At 41.1% G+C, this 23,651-nt stretch overlaps 1 protein-coding gene across 1 annotated transcript in view; it reads right to left on the reverse strand.

Annotated features, from left to right (window-relative positions):
* LOC127622054 (neurexin-3b-like) overlaps nucleotides 1-23,651 on the reverse strand; it is a 349,280-nt gene that overhangs the window by 243,393 nt on the left and 82,236 nt on the right. The window contains exons 6-11 of the mRNA XM_052095964.1: nucleotides 19,983-20,009; nucleotides 17,344-17,463; nucleotides 15,070-15,451; nucleotides 8,036-8,226; nucleotides 7,258-7,431; nucleotides 1,120-1,239 (exon numbers count right to left, since the gene is read on the reverse strand). Of these exons, the coding sequence (XP_051951924.1) occupies nucleotides 1,120-1,239; nucleotides 7,258-7,431; nucleotides 8,036-8,226; nucleotides 15,070-15,451; nucleotides 17,344-17,463; nucleotides 19,983-20,009 (1,014 nt within the window). The remainder of the gene's footprint in view (nucleotides 1-1,119; nucleotides 1,240-7,257; nucleotides 7,432-8,035; nucleotides 8,227-15,069; nucleotides 15,452-17,343; nucleotides 17,464-19,982; nucleotides 20,010-23,651) is intronic.

The following is a 23,651-nucleotide window of genomic DNA, read 5'->3' on the forward strand; positions in this document are numbered from 1 at the left end:
TTCAGTAAGTAGCAAACAAAAATTTCATTTCAAACATAGGCAGAATGTCAACTAACAAAACTTCTCCATTGCTCCAGAAGAAAAGAGCCTGATTATGCTTCATTAAGGATAGACCAAATAAGTCAAGTTTAATTACAGATACAATTAAAACCTATACACTATGCTACTCTTTTCAGAAGAGAACAAACATTTTTTGCATTATTTCTAATAAACTTTTTACAAGAAAATGCATTATTTCTCTAGTAAACCATCATGGCATTAAAGTTAAGTCTTCGGCACTCGCTGTAACTGCCATGACCGCAAATACAACCATCGCACAAGCACAAGAACCCATTTGACGGGTGAAATTGAATTTGCCTGTATGATTAGAAATGTCAGAGTGATGAAACGGCATACAACTGCCGGAGGTTAAACATGGGAGACATCATTATAGAAACAGACAAAAGCTTATTCTTCATTAATGACCGACAGCAAAAGAGAGGGAAAGAATAAAGAGCGAGTTAGAGGTGAAGCATTTCTGCATATGCTTTGCCATGTTTCAGAGGCTGCTGGGCTAATTTGACATTTAAACATTTACTACACCTCATTACAACTGCTCACAGCCTATTAACCTGTGACTGCTCACTGGATAGATGGGCCACACATCTTTCACTGTCATTCTAGTATCGTTTACACTCTCAAAACCACTTTTAGACATATTGCTGAGTCAACATCCCTGTCAGCCAATTACAGGTCTTACATTAACCACCCCCCCAAATCAGAAGGCAATGATTGGTTGATCCAGTGTTGTTCCAGCAAGGCTTGACAATAGGATTTTTTTTTTTTTGCTGTAGTAGTTTAGATTAGAATTTGCCACCTGCGGGATATCCTAGGCAGAGAAGAACACATCTATGCTTCCTTCAAAAATGAACCGGAGGAAAGTAGACATCTTAGTACACAGCATGTTATACCAACATTGGATTCGGACGTTCCTTGATGCCTTCCTACCTCCAAGCACATCACCAATCATTTATATTTTTCAACACACAATCCCTATAACTAGACGTCCTAATGACGTAGTAACCTTCTGATATTCACATGACATCACAATTAGCAACAGGAAGTATAAGCGAGACTCACGGTCATTGCACTGTGTGCCTGAGTATGATGTCATGGAGCAGTCACAGGTGAAGTTCTCCCACTGCTGGATGCACACACCCATGTTAGCACACGAGTCCTCCTGGCAGGTGGTGCTGGGTCCTGGTACAGGGAGAGAAAGAGGAACAGCGTGAATTAAATGTGATGACAGATTCCATCAGGCATCTCCATCACAGATGGCACAGCAAGACCAGCATGCATGGAAGTTCATTGCCCTGAATACCAAACAGCACTGAACTGGTGGAATGATCAGACAAACTAAAATACAATATATATATAAAATCAATGGGGATGCTGTAATTGCTGTATATATATATACAGCAATTACAGCATGCCCATTGATTTTATTGCATGAATACATGTAGTTGTATCAAAGATTTATACCTGTAAAAATGTGTCTAATTTAACTGATATAATCAAATGTTTTTGCACATATGCCAAACTTAGCATTCATTTTTATCTGAATAATCATATATTTTGGGATCTATTTATCAAAATCAAATAATAATAAATTAATAATAATAATAATAAATAATCTGAATATAATTTCAGATTTGACTATAATAAAATTTTGGTAATATTGAAGTGAAAACTTTTAATTTAGTTTCTCAGCCCTGTTGACAGCCCTATTGCCCTTGTGTGTAAAATGTTTTCTATGTTAGTATAGCTATTTTTGATAATCCATGCTTTACACACGAAAGGTGCTTCATCTCATTTATTAAAGGTGCACTCAGTAACTTTTGTCTTTGTGTCATCTTGGACATACACTGACACCTAGTGGCTTGGATGCTGCATAATTTAAAATCAATAGTTTTCAGTTTCAGATAACGCTGTAGAAATTTAGTAATCACAGTCAGACATGATTACTTTAATAAATGAGTGAAAGTGTCAAATAACAGGACGGTTACTGAGATTAAGCGAGTTGTATTCGGCTGGTCATGTGATTGTAACATGGCAGCCCCCATATGGGACCCTCTCCATGTAGAATAAAACAGCTTTTATAAGATTACTGATATGACTGTTGTCTTCATTTGAATTTGAGTGCTCTTGATTTCCTACATATATTGCAAAATTACAATTCATGCCTTTAGGAGTTCAACTTTTATAATGAGGAAAAAAAAGTGCACATTTAATAATAGATTTGAATATCTTAATAATAATAATACAAATAATAATAATTATTATTATTATTAATACAACACAGTTAGTTCCAGTCCTCGAATCTGATTGGACGAGAGATGTTCCATGAGCACTGATGGTGTGACAGCATCAGCACTCAGACGCTTCACTGTGTGTGTATCACTCCACTTGTGTTCGTGCTGTTCTAAACTAAAGTGTAAGTGTAGTGCATATGTGTTAGGAGTTACTTTCTTTATTTGTGAAATGATATATGTTAGCCAGCAGGTGGTGGCAAAAGATCATTTTTGTGTGTAATATGAGCCAGTTGGTGACGTAAAGTGAATCCGTTAGTCATTGTGTACATAGAACAGCGCTCTGTGAGTTTCCACATTGGATAGATACTGTTTAAAATGGCAGAGGCCATCACTGTTTCTATAGTGAATTTGCGCACCGGCACCCTGAAATAGAGAGCAATACCCTGCTTGGACGTCTATATTCCACTGAGAAAGCTGACCTTCAGAAAGCTGACAGCATCTCTGATTGGGTGTGGCAACAGGTGATCGCAGATGCTCCATCTCTCTCTCTCTCTCTCTCTCTCTCTCTCTCTCTCTCTCTACACACACACACACACACACACACACACACACACACAGACAAACACACACAGACAAACACACACAGACAAACACACAGACAAACACACATCCATCCATCTATCCTTGTTTATCCAATGACTTGTTAGAAACAGCACAAGCCGTGATAATGTTTCTGAAGTGAACATTTAGAATTAATAACAGAGGTTTGGACGCATCATTTGTTTTGAACCAGCAACGGCAGATTCTGATCAGTTGCGTAATAAAGTAGTTCCATGCACAAATGCGCTGTTGTATATTAGCACGTACCTACGACACTTGGCCTGCGGCCAGTGCTGCACAGCGGTGCTAATGTAGGGCCATATCACACTCTTGCTCATGTGATATTGTTTAATTATTATCATTATAGAAACCAAAATATATGATTATTCATAACAGATTAATGCTAAGTCTGGCATCTGTGCAAAAACAGCTTCACATAATGTAAAACTTTAGTTCAGATTAGAAGTACCCAGTGTAGACAGCATGTAGAGTATGCTATACTGTAATTTTCTGCTTGGTGTCTAACTTTTTTAAAACATGCCTTGGAAATATTGCTGTATAATCAGAGCAGCATAATTTAGTTAGCCACATTTCCAACGTCACACGTTATATGCTGTCACATCGCTCAGTGTTACTTGAGAGCATTTACATACAAAGATACGAAAACAGCCACGCGGAACACTGCTAGAAAAAAGAACGGAGTGAGATGCATGTGAATACATGGCATGCACAAAGCACACTTCAAACCATGTGTTGAGGTTCCACACTAGTTCAGTGAACTGACACATGCTGAATCTTTGAAGAATGCAAACAATTCTGTTTACACTCGATAAAGATTCATTCAAACCACGCTGTCATGTCAATGTCAGCAGTTCAGACCTCCAACAAAAGAACAGAAAGATAAACATGCATTCAAGACAAGAACAAAGCCCTGAGTGTGAATGTCATCCAATCTCCACTGGCTGAAAGTGCTGTTATAGAGTCGGAGAAGCAAATGGAAGAACTATTCCTTTTCTCTTATTAGATTCCCCCTTTAAAGATTCACTCTTGGTTGCTCTCAGTCAAAATTAGTAATTACCCAAACATCCATTAAAAAGTAACAGCAGGGGAGTAAATTGTGGCCAGTTGCTGCAGAAATCATATAAAGCAGCGGGGCACTCAACACTAGATGACATCTTGTCACCTTGACTGGAAAGGTTTAAGATGGAATGTTCTTTAAGGAATATACTGTATCTATAGAGATTGGATTTATACTTTGTGCTTGGGATGCTGCAGAGGTCAGATCTGGATGACATGAAAAGTGATTTCTATAAAATCAACTCATGTAAATCCTTCAGTATGAAAGACAACGTCAAAGGGTTTCCATCTGTCTGTCTATGTGTCTGCCTGCCTGTCAATCTGTTTGTCTGTCTGTCTATGTGTTTTTCCACCCATTTTTTTCCCCTGTCTGTCAATCTATCTGTTTATTTGTACACTGGTCTGTCTATTTGTCTGTCGATTCGTTTGTCTATCTGTCTCTTTTGATCTGTCTGTCTACCTTTGTTTCTGTCTATATATTTGTTTATTTTTCTGCCTGTCTATATTTCTGTTTGTCTGTCTATCTGTCAATTTGTTTATCTCTCTGTCTCTGTTGATCTGTCTGTCTGCCTGACTGTCTATTTACCTGTCTGTCTATCTGTCGATTATTATGTCTGTCTGTATGTCTGTCTGTCTGTCTATTTGTTTGTCTGTACCTACAGTATCTGTCGATTTGTTTGTCTATCAGCCAGTTTGTTTGACTGTGTGTCTGTCTGTCTTTGTTGATTTGTTAATTTGTTTGTCTATCTGTTAATTTGTTTGTTTGTCTATCTGATGATGTTTTTTTTCTATCTATCTGTAGATTTTTTGTTTAACTTTCTGTCTGTGTCTATCTATTGAATATTTGCCTGTCTATCTGCCGATATGCTTTTCTGTCTGTCTGTTCATTTGTTTGTATCTCACTATTGATTTATTTGCCTGTCTGTCTGTCTGTCTGACTATCTTTCAATGTATTGTCTGTCTATCTCTGTTGATTTGTTTGTCTGTGTCTATCATACAACATTTCTGTCAATCTGCCAATTTGTTTGACTGTCTGTTTATATATTTACACAACGTCTCATGTATATTTATGAATATATTCTATCTGTCTGTCTGTCTGTCTGTTTGTTGATTGGTCTCTTTTTCTGTCTGTCTGTCTGTCTGTCTGTCTGTCAGTCTATCTTTCTATCTGGTGAATTGTCTGTCCATATGTCTGTCTCTGTTTATTTGTTTTTCTGTCTATCTACCCGTTTATCTATCTATCTATTGATTAGTTTCTGTTGATTGTCTGTCTGTCTAGCTGTTCATTTTTCTTGTCTGTCTGTCTGTCTGTCTGTCTGTCTGTCTGTCTATCTCTGTTGATGTGTTTGTCTATCTTTCTGTCTATCTTTGTTGATTTGTCTGTCTATCTGTTAATTTGTTTGCCTGCCTGTATATCAGTTGATTTGTTTACACTGCATTACTGCCTATCTGTTTGTCTGTCTGTCTATGTTTGTGCTCTGTCAGCATCAGTAATTCTGGGAAGAATGTAAATGCTCTTTGCAACTTTCAGCCAGGTGTGTGTGTGTGCGTGCGTGCATGCATGCGTATGTGTGTGTGTGTGGTGCAAAGGTCAGACCCTCTACCTTGCAGGTCAGCTTTGGTGAAACCAACTTTGTTGGAAAGGACAGAGACAATAGGACAATAAAACAAAGGGCAGTTAGTGAAGGGAAGACCAGCCAAAGGAGAGAAGAAAAATGTATGCAGGATAAAGAGAGTAACATGGGTAATTATTTTTATAAGGCAAGGTTAATACAAATGTTTAAAGGTGAAGTGTGGAATTTCTTAAAAAAATATTTTCAAAACACTTCCCCGGTCTGACATTATTGGAGTCAAACAGATAGTTCTGCTCCAGACTTGCGGCATTGGCTGAGACAATGTTGGTTTATCAGGCTGAAGCTCAAACAATGTACTGTTAGCATTATGGGGAAACCCCAGACTCCACATATCAAGCTTGGATGACAGGATGGAGTATTTTACCATCCAAAAAATTACACACTTCACCTTTAAGGAGTAATCTGTTAGATAGGACATTGATAAGGCAATTATTGAATTGTAATATGTTAACTCTAATATGTTGATTACAAATCTAATATAAAAATCATATGTCATGGTTTACAGTTAAAATGTAGCGCTGCTAGTAGTGCTGGCCCTTGGTCACAGCACCATCTAGTGGTTACAGAGGCTCTCTACATATCACCACAACATAGTAGTAGAGCAGTAAAACAAAGAATCATTTCCATTTTGAGGTTTCATTTCCTCATGGTTCATTGCAGAGTTTAAATTAAGTATTTGAACTAGGCTTCAGGATTTGGTTAGTCTCAACCTCAGATGGTAAATTCATGACTTCCTGTAATAACCATTGAATATGTTTATTCTAATTCAGTTTCTTAGAAGATATTCATAGTTTTGTTTCAGAACATATACTCCGCTTTATTTTATGAAATAGTCTGTACATATTCCTTTTATTAATTCCTTTAGATATATCCTATTTTTAATGCTTTCAAATACTGTATTTTTGCTAGTTTTTCGATTCACCTAACCAATAAGTGAGTCTGGGAAGTTGAAAAGTCATATCCTTTCTGCTTCCCACAGAATGCAAAAGTATTGGATTTGTCAGATAATAATTTGTAAGATAAACAAACGTTTGATTTTACATGTAATAACTAATTTATTACATAACCTATTCATTTGAAAAGGTAATGTGCTTTCTGATACAGTGCCTGTGTGTACAAGAAGAAAGTCCCAAATAAGCCTTTATTAATTTAACACTAATAAAAGTGTCATTATTTGTTTTAATAATAATAATAATAATAATAATAACAATAATAATAATACTAATTATAGATTTAATCCACAGGACATTTAAGATTTCATGTGTTTTAAAAACACAGATTTGTGAGAATTACCCAAACTAATGGTGTCTGAATAAACATGAAACGCACATCATTGTTGCCGTCAAGAGAGTCTGGTCAATTTATGAATAAAAAACCTGTTTTGGGGCAACTGCAGCGGCTGACCAAGGCTCTCACTGTACTTTGAAGGCACATAACATGGTGGCACAGCAGCTGTGCTAACGAAAGCCTGACAGCATTTCTAACCAGCATGCATTGCATCAAGATGTGTATCGATAGGCCTGTGCATTGCTGCATGAAGTTGAACACACTATCTATTTCAGATAAAATCACCTCAAAATGCCATGTTAAAATGAAACAAACTGTAAATTAGCTGCATTGATACTGAGGTTCAGGGAGAGGCAAGTGTTGCATACCTTCACAACCACGTTCAATCTGCCCACTGCGAAACAGAGCGTCATTGATGAGGTCAGGCAGACGGCCATTCAAATCCATGGAAGCCAAGCATCCCTGGAAACCCTCACGAGAAACCACCAGCTTTGGTAGGTTCTGGTACATGTTAGGCCCCAGACCGGCCACAAACAGATCACCTGCAAAGAGAGCACAATAATATAAAAATTGTTAAAGCTGAAGCATGTAATTGCATGTAAATTTGTGGCAATGCGTTTCGCTGTCCCTGGTGTTGTGGAAAATTGTCTCGCTGTCCCCTTCTGCATATCGTGGCCCCCTTCAGCAAATGGCGACACCATTTCGCGGGACCCCTTCATCTTACCGTGGACCACTTTGGCATATCTTGACCCTGTTTTGCGGCCGACCTACCAGGAAAAGTGCCGGTTCTCCTGGTGGCCATTCTACCCTGGTCTCTATGATATTCTGGTCTCAACTAATGTCTCTTTTTGTGATTTTCTTTTACTAGTTTTATTGCCCTCTAGATGATAAGTATAAGCTTAGAAAAGTAATAGCACACCTCTCCTTATGTGTGTAATACAAATGGTGCAGGATGAGTTATGAGCTGAAGTTCAATATGATTTACATGTTTTATCAGGATGCTGTTTAATCTCAAACAGTGTAAATATTATTCTCATATTTACTTATTAAAGGATAGGATAAAAAATCTTATTTGCATAAATTCATTTATTACAAAATGTCAAATGTGCAATCAAAAATGTCAGTAAAAGGTCAAGTGAATCTGACCTTTCAGATCAAGATTTTTTGCTCCGTTGACCACCTGGCTGACAGACTTGGCATCCACCTTGAGCATGTGTGTGTTGCTGGCATCTCGAGTGATCACCACGTTGTGCCACTGGTTGTCGTTGAGTGGACTGTCACTGTTTCCTTTCAGAAGACTCGGCCCGTTTCCCAAGTCAAACACATAGTGGATATACCTGACGAACACACAGACAAACAGAGCTTTTTTAGAACAACGTAGAACAATGCACACAAGTACACACTGAAGTGGCCACTACAAACTCAGCTGATCCACAATGAGAGGCCATGAGAGTGGACACTTGTTCAAAAGGGCAATGGATTTATACTCTACTAGAGGTTGGGCCAAGTGGATCAGTCTATTTGGATGGACAAGACAAACGATGTAATATATGAAGTAATACATTTTCTACATTTTAGCAGCTTGCTTCACAAATTATGTTTTAAGTCGACGTGACTTGTCATTTGCAATTCATTTTATACACGTATTTCAGTGATAATGTGAAATTATAATCAAAGAGATGACATGTAGGACAGGACTTAATTTTATAAATGGAGAACTGATTGGATTGTGAAAATACCTGGTTTATTCTATGTCAAATCAACCAAATATCAGGCAATTCCTAGGCTTTTTTTTGCATTAATTATTTTTCTAAAATTAAGATAAATGCAAATTAAATGAAAGACAAAATATAAAATGTCAAAGATCAACATTTAGTACTTTGTAAAGAGGGTGGTCAATATAAAAAATTTTGCCTATGATTTTGGAGCAATAATATTGGTTAAAACATTTTTGTGACCGTATAGAGTGACTATTTGTACTAGGTGTAAATAGCACCTGCCCCACAGCACGGCTATCTGGATTCAAACAGTGTTCCCTTTCCGCTGTCCACAAAAGCAGACAAAGAGCTGGTCAGAGCATCTAAAGCTCTGCGTGTGATCCAAGTAGGTGCGCAAAGCACGCACCAGACACAGCAACGACAGGGCTGGGTCTGCCTCCTCCCTCCCGGGGCAGCGCTTGCAGGCTCACGACCTGATCCCAGAAGGGGGTCGTGGGAACCTTGGGCACGTTGGGGTCTCATGATCATGTGAAAATCTGCCGGACCGAACTCCAGGCAAGAGTCAATGACAGAGAACACTTGCAGGTCCCCCACCCTCTTGATGGAGGTGAGTGCAATCAGGAGGGCCATCTTTAAGGAGAGGGCTTTCAGCTCGACTGACTCTGATGGCTCAAATGAGGCTCTCCCAAGGCCCAAGAGGACAATGGAAAGATCCCATGAGGGAAAGAGGCATGGCCTGGGATGATTCAGCCACTGGCACCTCTGAGGAACCTTATGATCAGATTGTGTTTCCCTAGGGACTTACCATCCACTGCGTCGTGGTGTGCGACTATAGCAGCTATGTATACCTTCAAGGTGGAGAGGGACAGCCGCCCCTCCAGCCTCTCCTGCAGGAAGGAAAGCACTGACCCGACTATGCATATCTGGGAGTCTTCGGCTTGGGAAGAATACAAATTTGTGAACAAACGCCACTTCAGGGTATAATATCTGCCTGGTAGAGGGAGCTCTGGCTTGAGTGATCGTGTTTACAACTGCTGGTGGTAGGCCACTTAGATCTTTCACATCCCATCCAAGGGCCAGACGTAGAAGTTCCAGAGGTCTGGGGGCAGGTACCAGATTGTGCCCCATCCCTGAGAGAGAAGGTCCTTCCTCAGAGGAATCTGCCAGTGAGGTGCAGTCGCGAGAAGTGTGAGGTCCGAGAACAAAGTATGGGGCCACGAGGGTTCCTCGTCCTCTCTGACTGCGCACAGGGTCTGTGCAAGCAGGCTCACAGGGGGGAATGTGTATTTTCACAGCCCCTGGGGCCAGCTGTGTGCCAGCGTGTCTTTCCCGAGGTGGGCTCTCGTCAGGGAATACAAGAGCGGGCAGTGGGTGGATTCACGGGAAGCAAACAGGTGTACCTGTGCTTTGCCAAATTGACTCCAAATCAGCTGGACCACCTTGGTGTGGAGTCTCCACTCTCTGCTGAGCATTGCCTGCTATGACAGCGCATTCACTGTGGCATTGAGGCTGCCTGGGATATGAGTGGCCCGCAGCGACCTCAGCCACTGCAGACTCCAGATGAGGAGATGGCGGGCGAGTTGCAACATGCGACAAGAGCGTACGCCACTTTGCCGATTTATATATGCTACTGTTGCTGTGTTGTTGGACCGGACCAACACATGCTTGCCCTGGATCAATGGCAATGTCCTCCGCAGGGCATGTAGTACAGCCAGCAACACTAGGCAGTTGATATGCCAACCCAGTCGCGGTTCTGACCAGGAACCGGCAGCTGCGTGCCCGTTGCACATGGTGCCCCAGCCCAGTTTGAAGGCAGCTGTGGTGACACATGACACAGACACGTCTGGACACTTGCTGTAGGGGAACTCCTGCCCATAGAAACACAAGGTCTATCCTAGGGCTGAATAAGTGGCGGCAGAGCACCGTGATAGTTATGCAATGTGTGTCCCGGCACCATGCCCATCTCAGGACTCGAGTCTGAAGCAGTGCTGAAGCAGCCTCATTTGCATCAACCTGAGCAGCGTGACTGCCGCTGAGGAAGCCATATGCCCCAGGAGCCTCTGAAAGTGTTTCAGTGGAACCGCTGTCCTCCGTCTGAATGACTCCAGGCAGCTCAGCACCAACTGTGCATGCTTGCTTGTGAGGCATGCTATCATTGAGACCGAGTCTAACTCCATGTCGAGAAAAGAGTTGCTCTGAACCGTGGAGAGTTTGATCTTTTCCCAGTTTACCCGAAGACCTAGACGACTGAGCACCAAATCCCTGTGCACTCACAGCAAATCTCGAGAGTGTGCATGTTTAGCCATTCACCGAGGTAGCTTCCTTTAACGGGGCAAGAGCTGCCTCTGTGACTTTCGTGAAGACGCGAGGGGACAGGCCGAAGGGGAGGACCTTGTACTGATACGCCTGGTCTGAGTCGAGGTACAACAAAGACCTCAAAGTAAGCATCCTTCAGGTCTACCTCCGTGAACCAATCTTGATGCCAGACTCACGTCAAAATGTGTTTCTGCGTCAGCATCTTGAACGGGAGTCGGTGTAAGGCCCGGTTCAGAACTAGCAGGTCCAAGATTGGCCACACCCCACCCCCTTTCTTTAGCACAAAGTAAGGGCTGTACAACCATTTCCCCATCTCTGCTGGAGGGACAGGCTCTATCGCGCCCTTGCAAAGACATCGCGTCGGGGAGTTTTGGTTCGACTAGAGGCGGCTGTGCTGAGGGGGAGCTCAAAGCACTCGTCGTGCAGAAGGAGAGAAAGCTGCTGGAAATGAGCCGTATAGCCATCAAGTGGAACCATGGTTAATTGTTGAGATAGTTAGGGTTAGAAGTAGGGATAGGGGTTGGTGTAGGGTGTCTTTGGGATTCTAAATAAACATTAGAGGTGTAAAAAGTACTGTAGTGCAAACAGCTTAAAATTATTAGCACTTAGTGTAAAAGACAATGCTTTGTGTTGCTAATAACACTTAGTGAAAATAGCCTCTGCCTAAAAAAAATATTATTTTATATACTTACATAGCCATAGGTAGGTCTATTACTAAGATAATTTTACTTCAGCTACTCTTGTTTCATTATATGCCAATGGTTTGATTCTAAAATAAATACAAAACAAAATAATAATAATAATACAATTATTATAGCTGTACTGCCTCGAGTTGCTGGCAGTACTCTCCCTGCGGAGGCCATTGCCATTTATCCAGGGCAAGCACATGCTTGTCTGGATGGACAAAATGGCAACAGTAGCGTATATAAACCACGAAGGTGGCTTACACTCTAGCTGCGGGCCACTCACATCCCCGGCAACCTCAACGCCTAAGGGGAGAGTGGAGACTCCACCCCCAGGTGATCCAGCTGATTTGGAGTCGATTCGTCAAAGCACAGGTAGACCTGTTCGCTTCCCGGAATCCTCCAACTGCCCGCTCTGGTATATCCTGATGGGAACCCCCCTCGGGACAGACTTGCTGGCACACAGCTAGTCCCGGGGGCTGCACAAATATATGTTCCCTTCAGTGAGCCTACTTATACAAAACCTGTTCAAGGTTAGGGAGGATAAGGAACAAGTCACCCTTGTGGTACCGTATTGTCCCACCCAGGCTTCTCAGACCTTGCATGCTCCTCGTGACAGTACTACCATGGCAAAGTCCCCTGAGGAAGGACCTTCTTTCTCAGGGACGGGGCACCATCTGAGGCTGAACCCTCCTAGGCTGCGCCTCTGTCCCTCATGGGACCTCTCTGTGTTCCTGCTGTCAGTCCAGTCAGTCAAGTTAAAGGCTGTATCATTAAAGACCACTCTCCTGACTGCACTCACTTCTATCAAGAGGGTCAGGGACCTGCAAGCGTTCTCTGTCAGCGAAACGCTTCTGGATTTCAGTCCGGAAAACTCTTACGTGATCCTGAGACCCCGACCGGGCTATGTGCCCAATGATCCCACGACCCCTTTTAGGGATCAGGTGGTAAGCCAGCAAGCACTGCCCCGGGAGGAAGCAGACCCAGCCTTATTGTTGCTGTGTCCGGTGCATGCTTTGCGCATCTACTTGGATCGCACGCAGAGCTCTGAGCACCACTTTGTCTGCTTTGGTGGACAGCTCTGAATGCTGTCTCCAAAAAGAGGCTTTCCCACTGGATCGTGGACGCCATCACATTAGCCTACCAGGCCAATCTGCATCTGCAGAGCAGCGGACTGGGCAACACCCAAGACCTTTGTGAGATTTTACAATCTCCGGGTTGAGCCGGTTTTGTCCCGTGTTCTATCAGGTACGAACAGGTAAGTTTCATAATGCGGGGCAGCTGGCCGGGTGTATCGCTTACATATAGCACCATTCCCCTCCAGGAGGTGAAGTTGTATGCTCTTCTCCCAATCGAGTTCATGAACCGTGAACCCTGGATGTCCTTCCTCCCTAGTCCTCTGGCTCACAAATTCAGCAGAGGAATTCAGTCAGACCCAGTACTTGTGCTAACATGCCCTGTACTGGTTACCTCTGTAACCTCCTGTGATGTATTTTCATCTCCCTTCAGTAGACCCGCGTCTCCATTGGGCAGAGCCATCTCTGCCCTGTTCACTATGTCTGTAGAGCTCCTCCCCATCGGGGCAGGACCTATGGCCGTGCCCCTTCCATGTGCAGCCTTGAGTCCATATGACATATTTGCCACATGTCAACCCCCCTTTTGGGGCAGGGTGTGGTCTCTATGGGGTCTTTTCCCCTGAAAGAATAGGAAAGGCCAAGAACACCTTCCCTGTAATTAGCGTTAAAAGGCCCCAGCCGAATCTAATACTCTGTGGAGAGAAAAACATAGAGAGTAAAGGCAGCTTCTGGCACGGCCTGCTGCCATACTAGATATGTCTCTCCCCACCCCCTCGCCAATTGTCATTGGCCTTTTCTCAAAGATCTGAGGTGTTTTGGGGCTCCATCACTACATCGACACAACGATTCGTTCCAGGAGTGTAGGTTATTTAGGTTTTTTGGAACGTTACGGACATTACATCAGAAATGAACTGGTCCAAACATAATCTGCAACCTGAAACTGAACTTTTGACAGGAAGTTAGGAGTGAATGCACTTGGCTGCATAGCAAAGCTATAGGATGCTCCCTTGCTCCCTTATTAGGGAATGACTTAACCTCCAGTGTGCTGTCTGTCTGCACTGGTCTCAGAAAAGTTTGAAATGCACATGATTTGATCCTAACTCCATATCCAGACTATTGGGCTTTTTCCAATACATGGTACAACTCGAGTCGACTCGACTCGACTTCACTGGATTTTTGACAAGGGATATCAACCCACTAGTTTAAAGTTAGCTACAGCGATAGCAGTATAACTTTTTCATGTGACTTTCGAATTGTAAAAAGAAATGGCTGTGCGCAAAACCACGGCATGGTCAATAAACAAGGTGCAGATGTTCCTCTTGTAAGGGACAAACAAAATATAAAAGTCTTTCAGGAATTGTCTCAGCTGTTGGCCACACAGCTGAGACACGGCTACCACCGGACCTACCAACAGTGTAGAGAAAAGTTAAAAAAAAACTTGCATGACTACAGAAACATCAAGGAAAAGTGTAAGTGGTTCGTCCAAATGGATGCTATCTAGACCGGCGAGCAATGGGAGGGAGAGTGCTCTGGACTCAGTCACGGCATTGTTGGGAGTCCACGATGGAGGATGGTATGTTAACTCTATACTCTGCTTCTAGCTTCACTTTATTTAGTTGACCAGCAACTGGAAAGCTTGCTTCTAAAACAACCAGGCCAATTTAACTGTTACACTTTTGTAAAATCACCATGCAACAACTGCTTTATGCAGCACAATGAGCTAGTAGCTAAGAGCTAGCGGTCATGATATAGTTTATTGTTTTGTGTCGCATTTAAGATTATGTCACGACAGTAGAAGTGGCGCAACTCCGACGATCATTTTATAATCCCATCCACGTTGAGGCGGCGCTAAACAGCAGTGGAAAAGAAAACTCAGAAAAGTAAGAGAGTCATGTCGAATAGTTACGTGCAGTGAAAAAGTGTCATATGAAAGCAACATTTTCCAGCTTTTGGATGCATCCATTGATACTCAATGTTATAATTCACAGTGAATATAGTATATTTTAAGGAAAATGAGCCTATATTCCACGTACCTGGTCAATGAGTTTAACAGTGTGCCATTTCGCAATAAATCGATGACATTTTTAAAATGGCATATCGATTGGTTAAGACCAGGCACATTGTTTAAGGGTAAATTTTGATTTCATGTTGTCTTTAAACATTGTTCTGTACAATGCATCTAGAAGATGCTCAATTTACTTACCTTTTAAAATGTATCTTTATGACCTCTTTGGCTGTCAACAACAGAAAAACAATTTTTTAAAGAGTTTTTGTTTTTTGGGGGGTGACTATACCTTTAATATTACCTGTTAACCTCATTGATTGAACCTCACTTGTCAAAACCTGGAATCCTTGGAAACTCTTTTGACTTTGATCCTTCCACTTACCCTTTGACAAGCTCCACTGCAATAAAATCATTCCCATCTCCACTGTTGAAGAGTATGAAGCCGTCACCCGAGGTGGTTTTGAACTGGAAGAACAAGTGCATGGTGGTGTACGCCTGAAGTGTAGCCAGACCCAGGTAACTTCCTTTGGTCTTGAAGGTGACAGGATCAGCCACGATGGAGCGCATGCCAAAGCGAGCATTGAGCTCACAGAATTCAATGTCACCGTTCTTGCACATGTCAATGTAGAGCAGGCCGTTGAACTTCAGGCCCTGCAGGTGACCAATGAAGTTGGATGGAGCTGAGGAGGCAAACCGCCGCTCAGTCAGGATACCAGTCTCGACATTACTGAACTCCAAACGAGTGTGGTCACCATTCATCTGACCTGTTTAGGGAGAGAGAGAGAGAGAGAGTGATACACAGCAGCAAAAAATGGTTGTCAGTTCTGTCTTGAGCACTGATAAATGTTTTGTTTATACACAGGTTATGTTCACAGAGACAGTGTGTGGGATTGACAACCATATTTACTAACAGATGTGACTCTCAGTTTACAGTTTAAAGGAGCAGATTGAATAATATCTTTATGAGCTCACAAAGTAACAGAAGCCAATCCCTTTTAGTATTCTCATGAATAACATCTGTAACCACAGTAACTGACATAGTAAATACCAGACATGTTGACCAGAAAGTCTTCCCTAACAAAACTCAAGAGTTCTGGTACACTTGCTGCAAACTTCATTGTCACCAAAGGTTTGCTGCAGGTTCACCACGAGTCTGATGTATGAGCATTCACTTGCTGTATAAATATGACTAATATGTTTATATTTAAGTCTGGTGGCATGAGCGGGGTGGGCCGAGCGGCGACTGTGCAGAACGAGGCCAGGTTGGACACCTGCAGCGGATTATCTCACCTTTAATGATGTAATCAGCCTCAGCTGGGTGAGATAATCCACTGCAGGTGTCAAACCCGGCCTCGCTCTGCACAGTCGCTGCTAAGCCCGCCCCGGCACTGGCCTCTCCTCTGTATCATTTAAGGACTGGATGCACATTTAACACCTATTGTATAATGACTGCATACTTTGTCACTTTATACATTGTGACAATCATCACATACCTCTATTAGAATTATGCAGTCTGGGTGTTATGAATTTAGCATCATCCTACAATATGTGCATTTCCAGTTGAACTGTATCAGACTCAATTATGTGGTAAATTTAATTGACAACTGACATAAAATAAAATTTTAAAGCTTTATGCTAAATTTCTTCTGAATAATCAAGCAAAAACAACCAAAATTCCTGCTCTTTATTCCTGCTCTACCCCTTCATCTCTGCTCAACTTTTGGAAAATTATGTCATATCCATATAACACTTTGGCTCTGGTAAGTAAAAAACACTATTACTTTCTAAAGCTTTATAAATAGAAGCAAAATTTACATCGACTTTTGCCGCACCCTACAGCACAGCACACTGAAGGTATATGGGGTTTTAATCACAAACTTGGCAGTGCGGTCATACAGAGACATCACATGAAACAGGTAGTTCTGAGGACGGAAACGCCTTGTTGATGACATAGGTTAACGGAGAATGGCCAGACTGGTTCGAGCTGACAGAAAGGCTGCGGTAACTCAGATAACGACTCTGTACAATTGTAGTGAGCAGTACAGCATCACAGAATGCTCCTCGAACCTTGAGGCGGTTGGGCTACAACAGCATAAGGCTAAGTCTGACACTTTATTAGGACCATAGTGTTCCTAATAAAGTGCTTTTTTAAATGTGTATGTATATATATTTATATTAACTGATATATATAAAATTAAGTAATATATAAATTAAAACATCTTAAAAAATGCAACACAATGTCTTGTGCTGCCTGTTCCTATGGTTACAAGCATTAATCATGATTCACAGAAGGGAACTGACTTTTTTGTACATATAGAGCATATTTGATTTGCTCCTGTCTACTGTTTTCTGAAAACAGTCAATCCCAAACACTGACTATCGATGGCTACTCTGAAAGTCAGAAAGGAGAGAAGAAAGTCTTGGTAACACCGTCGACACAGACGCGAGCGGTGCGGCACTCCCAAAGCAAATCGCTCCCATTATAATCAATGTTTGCTGCCTACACTGGATGCATCCATCTTTTTGATGCATCCCGTGTAGACAGCCTCAAGCCGTTGCGACGTGACATAGTTCGTGTCCGATTTAGATAGGGTGTTAGTGTTGCATTCATGCAGTCAGCTGCTGATGTTTTACAAAGACTCTACTGCACTCATACCTTCAGCTACATCATCATCCACCATGAGTTTGAGGTTTTTACCACGCCGTGTCACTTTGACTGAGTGCCAGTCGTTGTCATTCAGCTTTTGTCCAGCATACAATGTCTCTGGTCCTTTACCTGAGAATAATGTGTGTCAGTTAGTCCTTTCACACACTAGCACTGCAATTAAAATTGTTTAAAAGGGTCATATCATGAGAAATATATATATATTTTTTTGTATGATCTTAGGAGATAAAAACAGATTAATGTACCACGAAAATATACTCTTAATCAAAGCCAAAAAAAATTTAAAATAAATAAATAAAAAAAAATATTAAATCCAAGCAGCAAAAATGGCTCATTCTAAAATAATGAGGAACTAGGAAATATACAGGATATATAGGATGTATAACTTTACAAACAGTACAAGTGGACCTCGGATGGGGTGGGGGGTGGGTTGATTCATAACATTTATGATATGACCCCTTTAATTACTAATGCTGTGTGTAAAGACCAATGAAGAAAAAACATCTAAGAAAAAACATATTTAATTACAATTTAATAGAATTCTGCCATCACAATAATTAGCATCTAAGAAAATATTTGTATATAATTTTCAGTTGTAGAATATCAAGAAATAATCAACCATACAGTTGCAAAAAAAATATCATTCTTATACTGCTGTTACTCAGAAAAAGGCCTGACCATTAACAACACACTGTGTGGGGTTATGTTCGGAATGGCATACTACCATACTAATCATACTATTTCCACAGTATTCAGTATGCATACCATGCACAGTATGCATATTTTCCGTATGCAATTATATAATTCTGTGATTTCCGTATGCTAAATATAAAGGGGTGAATTCACTATGAATGAACTGTTCCCTATAATAGAGCCATTTATTTGCACATGCTGTCTGTGCTGGTTTAGCTCCCAATTCACTTAAGGAATTATGTAGATCAGGCACCAACTCAAACAAAATCTGTGCTGAACGCAATTTGCACACTCAATTCAGTTCTTGCGAGCTGGTTCTGAGCTCTATATTGCGGAAGACACATCAGACCACCGGGATCTGGTTCACTTATGATCTTGTCTCTGAACTGCGTGTCTTCTTTAATCTCTGTAAAAGAGCCCATGGCAATTAGTATGAAACAAGTATTCATGAAAAATGCCAGGGCTTCATAACATGGATGATAACTCTGTTTGGTCAGGGATTAAATAATTATTCTTAATTCATTGTGTATTTACAATTACATTTTTTTTAAAGCTCTCAATGTCATTAATGTACATTCGGTATGTGCACAGTAATGTCACATGGCTTCGACACACATTTAGTTTAACAAAGAAGAAATTAAACATTGGGGTCTACAAGGACACGCAGGAAATGTATGGGACTGGTTGATATAAGATGTACGTTTTCATCCGAACTAAGTCATACGATTTCTTATGAATTCACCAAACCATACCATTCTAACAATTTCTCATAAGATCAGGTTGTACCAATCCTTGATAGACTAGAAATTGTATGAATACAGATTTAAAGGGATAGTTAATCCAAAAATGTAAATACGGTTATCTTTTACTCGCCCTAATGTAGTTCCAAACCTGTATGACTTTCTTCTGTGGAACACAAGAAGAGATGTTAGGCAGGCACACAGCATATGTCACCATTTATTTTAATTGTTTTAATTTTTTCTCCCCAATTTGGAAATCCCAATCCCCAATGCTCTCTAAGTCCTCGTGGTGGCGTAGTGACATGCCTCAATCCGGGAGGTGGTGGACGAATCTCATTTGCCTCCGCATCTGAGACATCAATACGGGCATATTATCATATGGCTTGTTGAGCGCGTTACCGCGGAGACATAGCATGTGTGGAGGCTTCACGCACAACTCACCATGCGCCCCACCGAGAGCGAACCACATTATAGCGACCACGAGGAGGTTACCCAATGTGACTCTACCCTTCCTAGCAACCAGGCCAATTTGGTTGCTTAGGAGACCTGGCTGGAGTCATTCAGTGTCTATACTCGCTGAGCCACCCAGGGCCCTATTTGTTTTTTGTTTTTCTCCATACAATGAAAATGAATGGTGACAGAAGCTTACACTTTGCTTAGCATCTTCTTTTGTGTTCCATCAAAGAAGAAAATAAGTCATATGAGTTTGGAACAACATAAGGATTAGTAAATGACAGAATTGTCTTTTTTTTTTAAGTGAACTAACTATTTGAGCCTACATGATGCTATTAGCACGTGGCATTTGCCGCCCAATGGTTACAATGAAAAACTGAAAAAAGTATGTGTTCAAATGTTCAAATAAAAACCTAAGGAAGATCAGGGGATCCGGAAGCCTTTAGATGAGTAATAGCAGTTCTATGTTCCATGTGAGCATCACAAATCTTCAAGTATTCTACATTTTTAGCATTAGCATTGCAGTAAGCAAAAGTACTGTACATAAAACAGGGAAGATTTGGTTGTGTTGCTGGTTAGCAACATTGTTCCAATATAAGTGAATAATTTGACCAGCTGTAGAAAATAAAAATATTACATGTACATTTGCTAGGCTAAGGTTTTTGTTTGTTATTATGGCATTCAGCTCAAATAATATCAAACAGGATAAGAAAAATGTGTAGAAGTAACAAAGTTAGGACTTACTGGCATTACAGTTTATCCTGCCACAGTCTAGATGGGGAAGAACAAGTAACAGATGAAATCGCGTCCTTCAAGGTTACAGCTGCAGACATCCAACAACAAAAACTCCACCTTCTGGGGACGTGCACATGTAGCAGCGGCCATTTTGGACTACAATTTTTAGCATTCCAGCCAATTTCTTGGATATAAAACTTGCTTTGCAAATTTGATCTAAGAATCTAAAGTGGCCCCAAAAATTATTTGGACACTTTTGGATACTTATTGTCTGAATATAATTGCATTAGATATCAAAATATTAAATCAAATGGTTTGAAATTCTGTTTAAGTGTTATCTTTAAAATAAATGCCACTTGGTTTGATATTTTGCTATACTGTATAATGCCATGACATTCAAACATTTTTCAGTGTGGCTTAAGCGTCAAAATAATTTTTTTCATTAACTTATAACTGAAATTTGACAAATAAACTAGTATTCATTAGCTCCAATCAGTTTTTCTATTAGCTAATCAAAGTACAGGATTGCTATTTGAGGTGGTATTTTCTTGCTCAACAGTGTTTTTTGTTTAGTTTTTTAGTAGTCATCTTTTTAAAATGGCTGCCTGCTCTAAACCAAATGGATTCGTCAACCCAGGAATGTTTTCTTTGTTACTCATCATTCAAAGTATTGGTCGAGGTACCAACTGTAAGAATGACAATCGAGGATTGCAGTTTGTTCCAATAATTGAATTTGTATGCAGGAATATAATCCAGGTTGGAATCCATTCAGCTGGTTTGGTCATGTGCCGTCAACCGCAACAGAAAAGTGGGAGCAAACAGCCTCGGTCCAACAAGCACCAGAACCATACTGCGGTCAACACTTTGACACTTGTAGCATATTTCTCATTAAATACAAACAGATAATGTTCATCTCAATTAAGACAAAAGGTCAGATTAAACTAGTGCAATGAAAACCGAATGTTCTTGTGGTTATGTATTTATGCTAAATACATAAATTATGTCTTATGTTTAATGGCTTAAATGGACAATGAAATAAATTTGTGATGCTGCAAAATATTTTTGATCTGGAAAATAAAGAACTTTTGGCCTTTCCTAGATGCTTGGTGTGCATATGGGTGGATGCAAAGGCATGGGAAGGGGGGGTGCAAAGGGTGCTGAAGCACCCCCTAGTGAGCAAGACTGGAAAATGTCATATATTTCATTGTATTTATGCAGAATATATAATGCAGTTTTTGCTTTCAGTATATGAATTATGTTCATAAAAATAGCACCCTATTTTGTAGAGATTTGTCATTGAAGAGAGCCTTTGTGATGTGATGGACAATAGTGAACTTTTTATTCTCCCTTTTTTCCCTTTAATTTGCACAATTATAATTATTTACAAAAAAAAAAAAAAAACCAGGACAGGTTAGAGTTTTAGTGTTCTCGTGATTTGTCGCCCTGCGGAAGGCGCTAAACCTTCAGCTAAGAAAAAACATATTTAACATGAATCGCTTGGATATTGAAAATCTCATGAAGACATTGTTATGAGGAGGAGGGAGAGCCGGTTCGACCCCCAATCAGGCTAATCAGTCGAAGAGAGGGATAAGTCATTTCAGTATGTCTGAGCTGGATGCAGCAGTTCGGGAGAGAGAGAGCCACACGCAGCTGCCATGTGTGTTTTTGTTTTATGTTTAAGTTACTTAAAAATATTACTTTGACTGTTCAGCCAGTTCCCGCCTCCTCTTTTCCCATTTTAACCTTGTTACATTGGTCCCAGGTATCACCACTCTCTCTCTCTCTCTCTCTCTCTCTCTCTCTCTCTCTCTCTCTCTGTTGCCCCGCCTCGCTCGTTCCTTCTCCCCTTTTCCCCTTAGCAGGTATCAAAAGGCAGGGATAGCCCCTTGGAAAAGAGGGGGGTATGTTCCTCATGTCGGGGGTTCCTCGGCCTGAGGCAAAGGAGGGAGGAGTGTGACAAGGAGGAGGGTTTCCCCGCCCTCCTCCTTGTCACACTCCTCCCAATCGGGCTAATCAGCCAAGGAGATTATGTTTATGTCTCTTAAGTTTTCATTAAACTTTATTTTGACTGTTCAGCTGATTCCCGCCTCTTCCATGCCCATTTTAAACCCTGTTACAGACATTTTGTAGCAACATACTGAATGCAGGGCCACATTTGGGGTCTTCAAGTAACAGGTATAACATTTATTAATAGCTTAATATTTTAGTACATGGGTTCTTTTAATAGCTGTTTTGTTTGAACAATTATACTTTTATATAAATTATATTTTACAATTATACAAGGTAGAATGTACTTAATGCATTGCATTGGCTGGCATATGGAATGACTTGTCGCGATGGGAGAAAGGTGCCTCTGTTTGTTCCTTGCAGGGTACTCGGCCTTACAGGCTCCATATGGTTAAGATTAGGGTGGGGTTTAGGGCATCTGCTGCCTCCCAGGAACAAACTGAGGTGCCTTTGTACAATGAGCGTACGGTGATAGAAGACACGTTGTTCTCTGATGCCCTCGTTGCACATGCATGATGTGTAAATCATCTGCCAAAACTGCAGCACCCTTTGCCAAAAATTCATTCCCATGCCTTTGCGTGGATGTTAGTTGAAATTACAGTGCTTGTGTTGGGTGGATGGGTGTTTTAGACACCCGCTGCAGGTGGGCTGGGTGCTCTGGTCTCGGGCTGTTTGCTTACAGGGCCGCAGACTACGGGCCATTGAAGGGGTGAGTACCATCTTTAAACAAGGCGCGATAAATGCGGTTAAGAGTGGGAGATGGGAATGGGTACTTGTATTCCCGATAACTTGATAAAAAAAATTATACATAAGATATAAAACTGATTGTTAAAACCATCTTACCAGAAGATCAGTGGAGATCATAAAAAATAAATAGTTATCAAAAAGATACAGTTCAGTCCATCTAGATTTAAATTAGGGCTACTTGATACAGCATATCAATTATTTACAATATACTGTATCTGATATTTTTTGGTTGATAGTTAAAGGAATATTCTGGGTTCAATACAAGTAAAACTCAATCAACAGTGTTTATGGCTGATTCTGATTTAAAAAAAAAGACTAATTTTGACTTTTAATTTCAACTTGAGGTTACAGTGAAAGTGAATAGGGCCAATTTTGGAGGGTTTAAATTCAAAAATGTGAAGGTTATAGTTTTATAAGACCATTTACACTTATTCTTCAGTTAAAACTTATGCATTTTTGGAGCAGTAATGTGTAAATGGTCAATCCCTTTCGATTTACTTCAATTGACATTGCAGTAAGCACTATGGGAAGTCCTTCTTAAGCAACCTTGTTGAAACCCTTATACAATCACACCAATCCTTTCATTGTCTGAGCCCCGCCCCTTTAGGAGCGCAATTGGCCTATATAAGTGGCTGCTCAGTCACCATTTCTTCAGAATTGTCTTCCTTCAAGACTGCAATCTTTGTCTTCCTCTTGGAACCCTCTCTCACACATGCTACACTTACAGAAGACATAACTTCTCACCGACTTGCCACCTGTGCTCAGCATCTGTAGCGAGAGACTCACCGCTCCCCTCTGTGTTCCGGAGAAGATTTCTCCACATTGGCGTCGAAGTGAATGGGTTCTTCGATTCAGACGCTTGTCGTTGATCAACGTGGCACTTCAGCGAAACTCCTACCCGCTTCCCAAAGTGCTCCGGCTGGA

This window comes from Xyrauchen texanus, chromosome 28, assembly GCF_025860055.1.
Source record: "Xyrauchen texanus isolate HMW12.3.18 chromosome 28, RBS_HiC_50CHRs, whole genome shotgun sequence".
NCBI classification, from domain to species: domain Eukaryota; kingdom Metazoa; phylum Chordata; class Actinopteri; order Cypriniformes; family Catostomidae; genus Xyrauchen; species Xyrauchen texanus.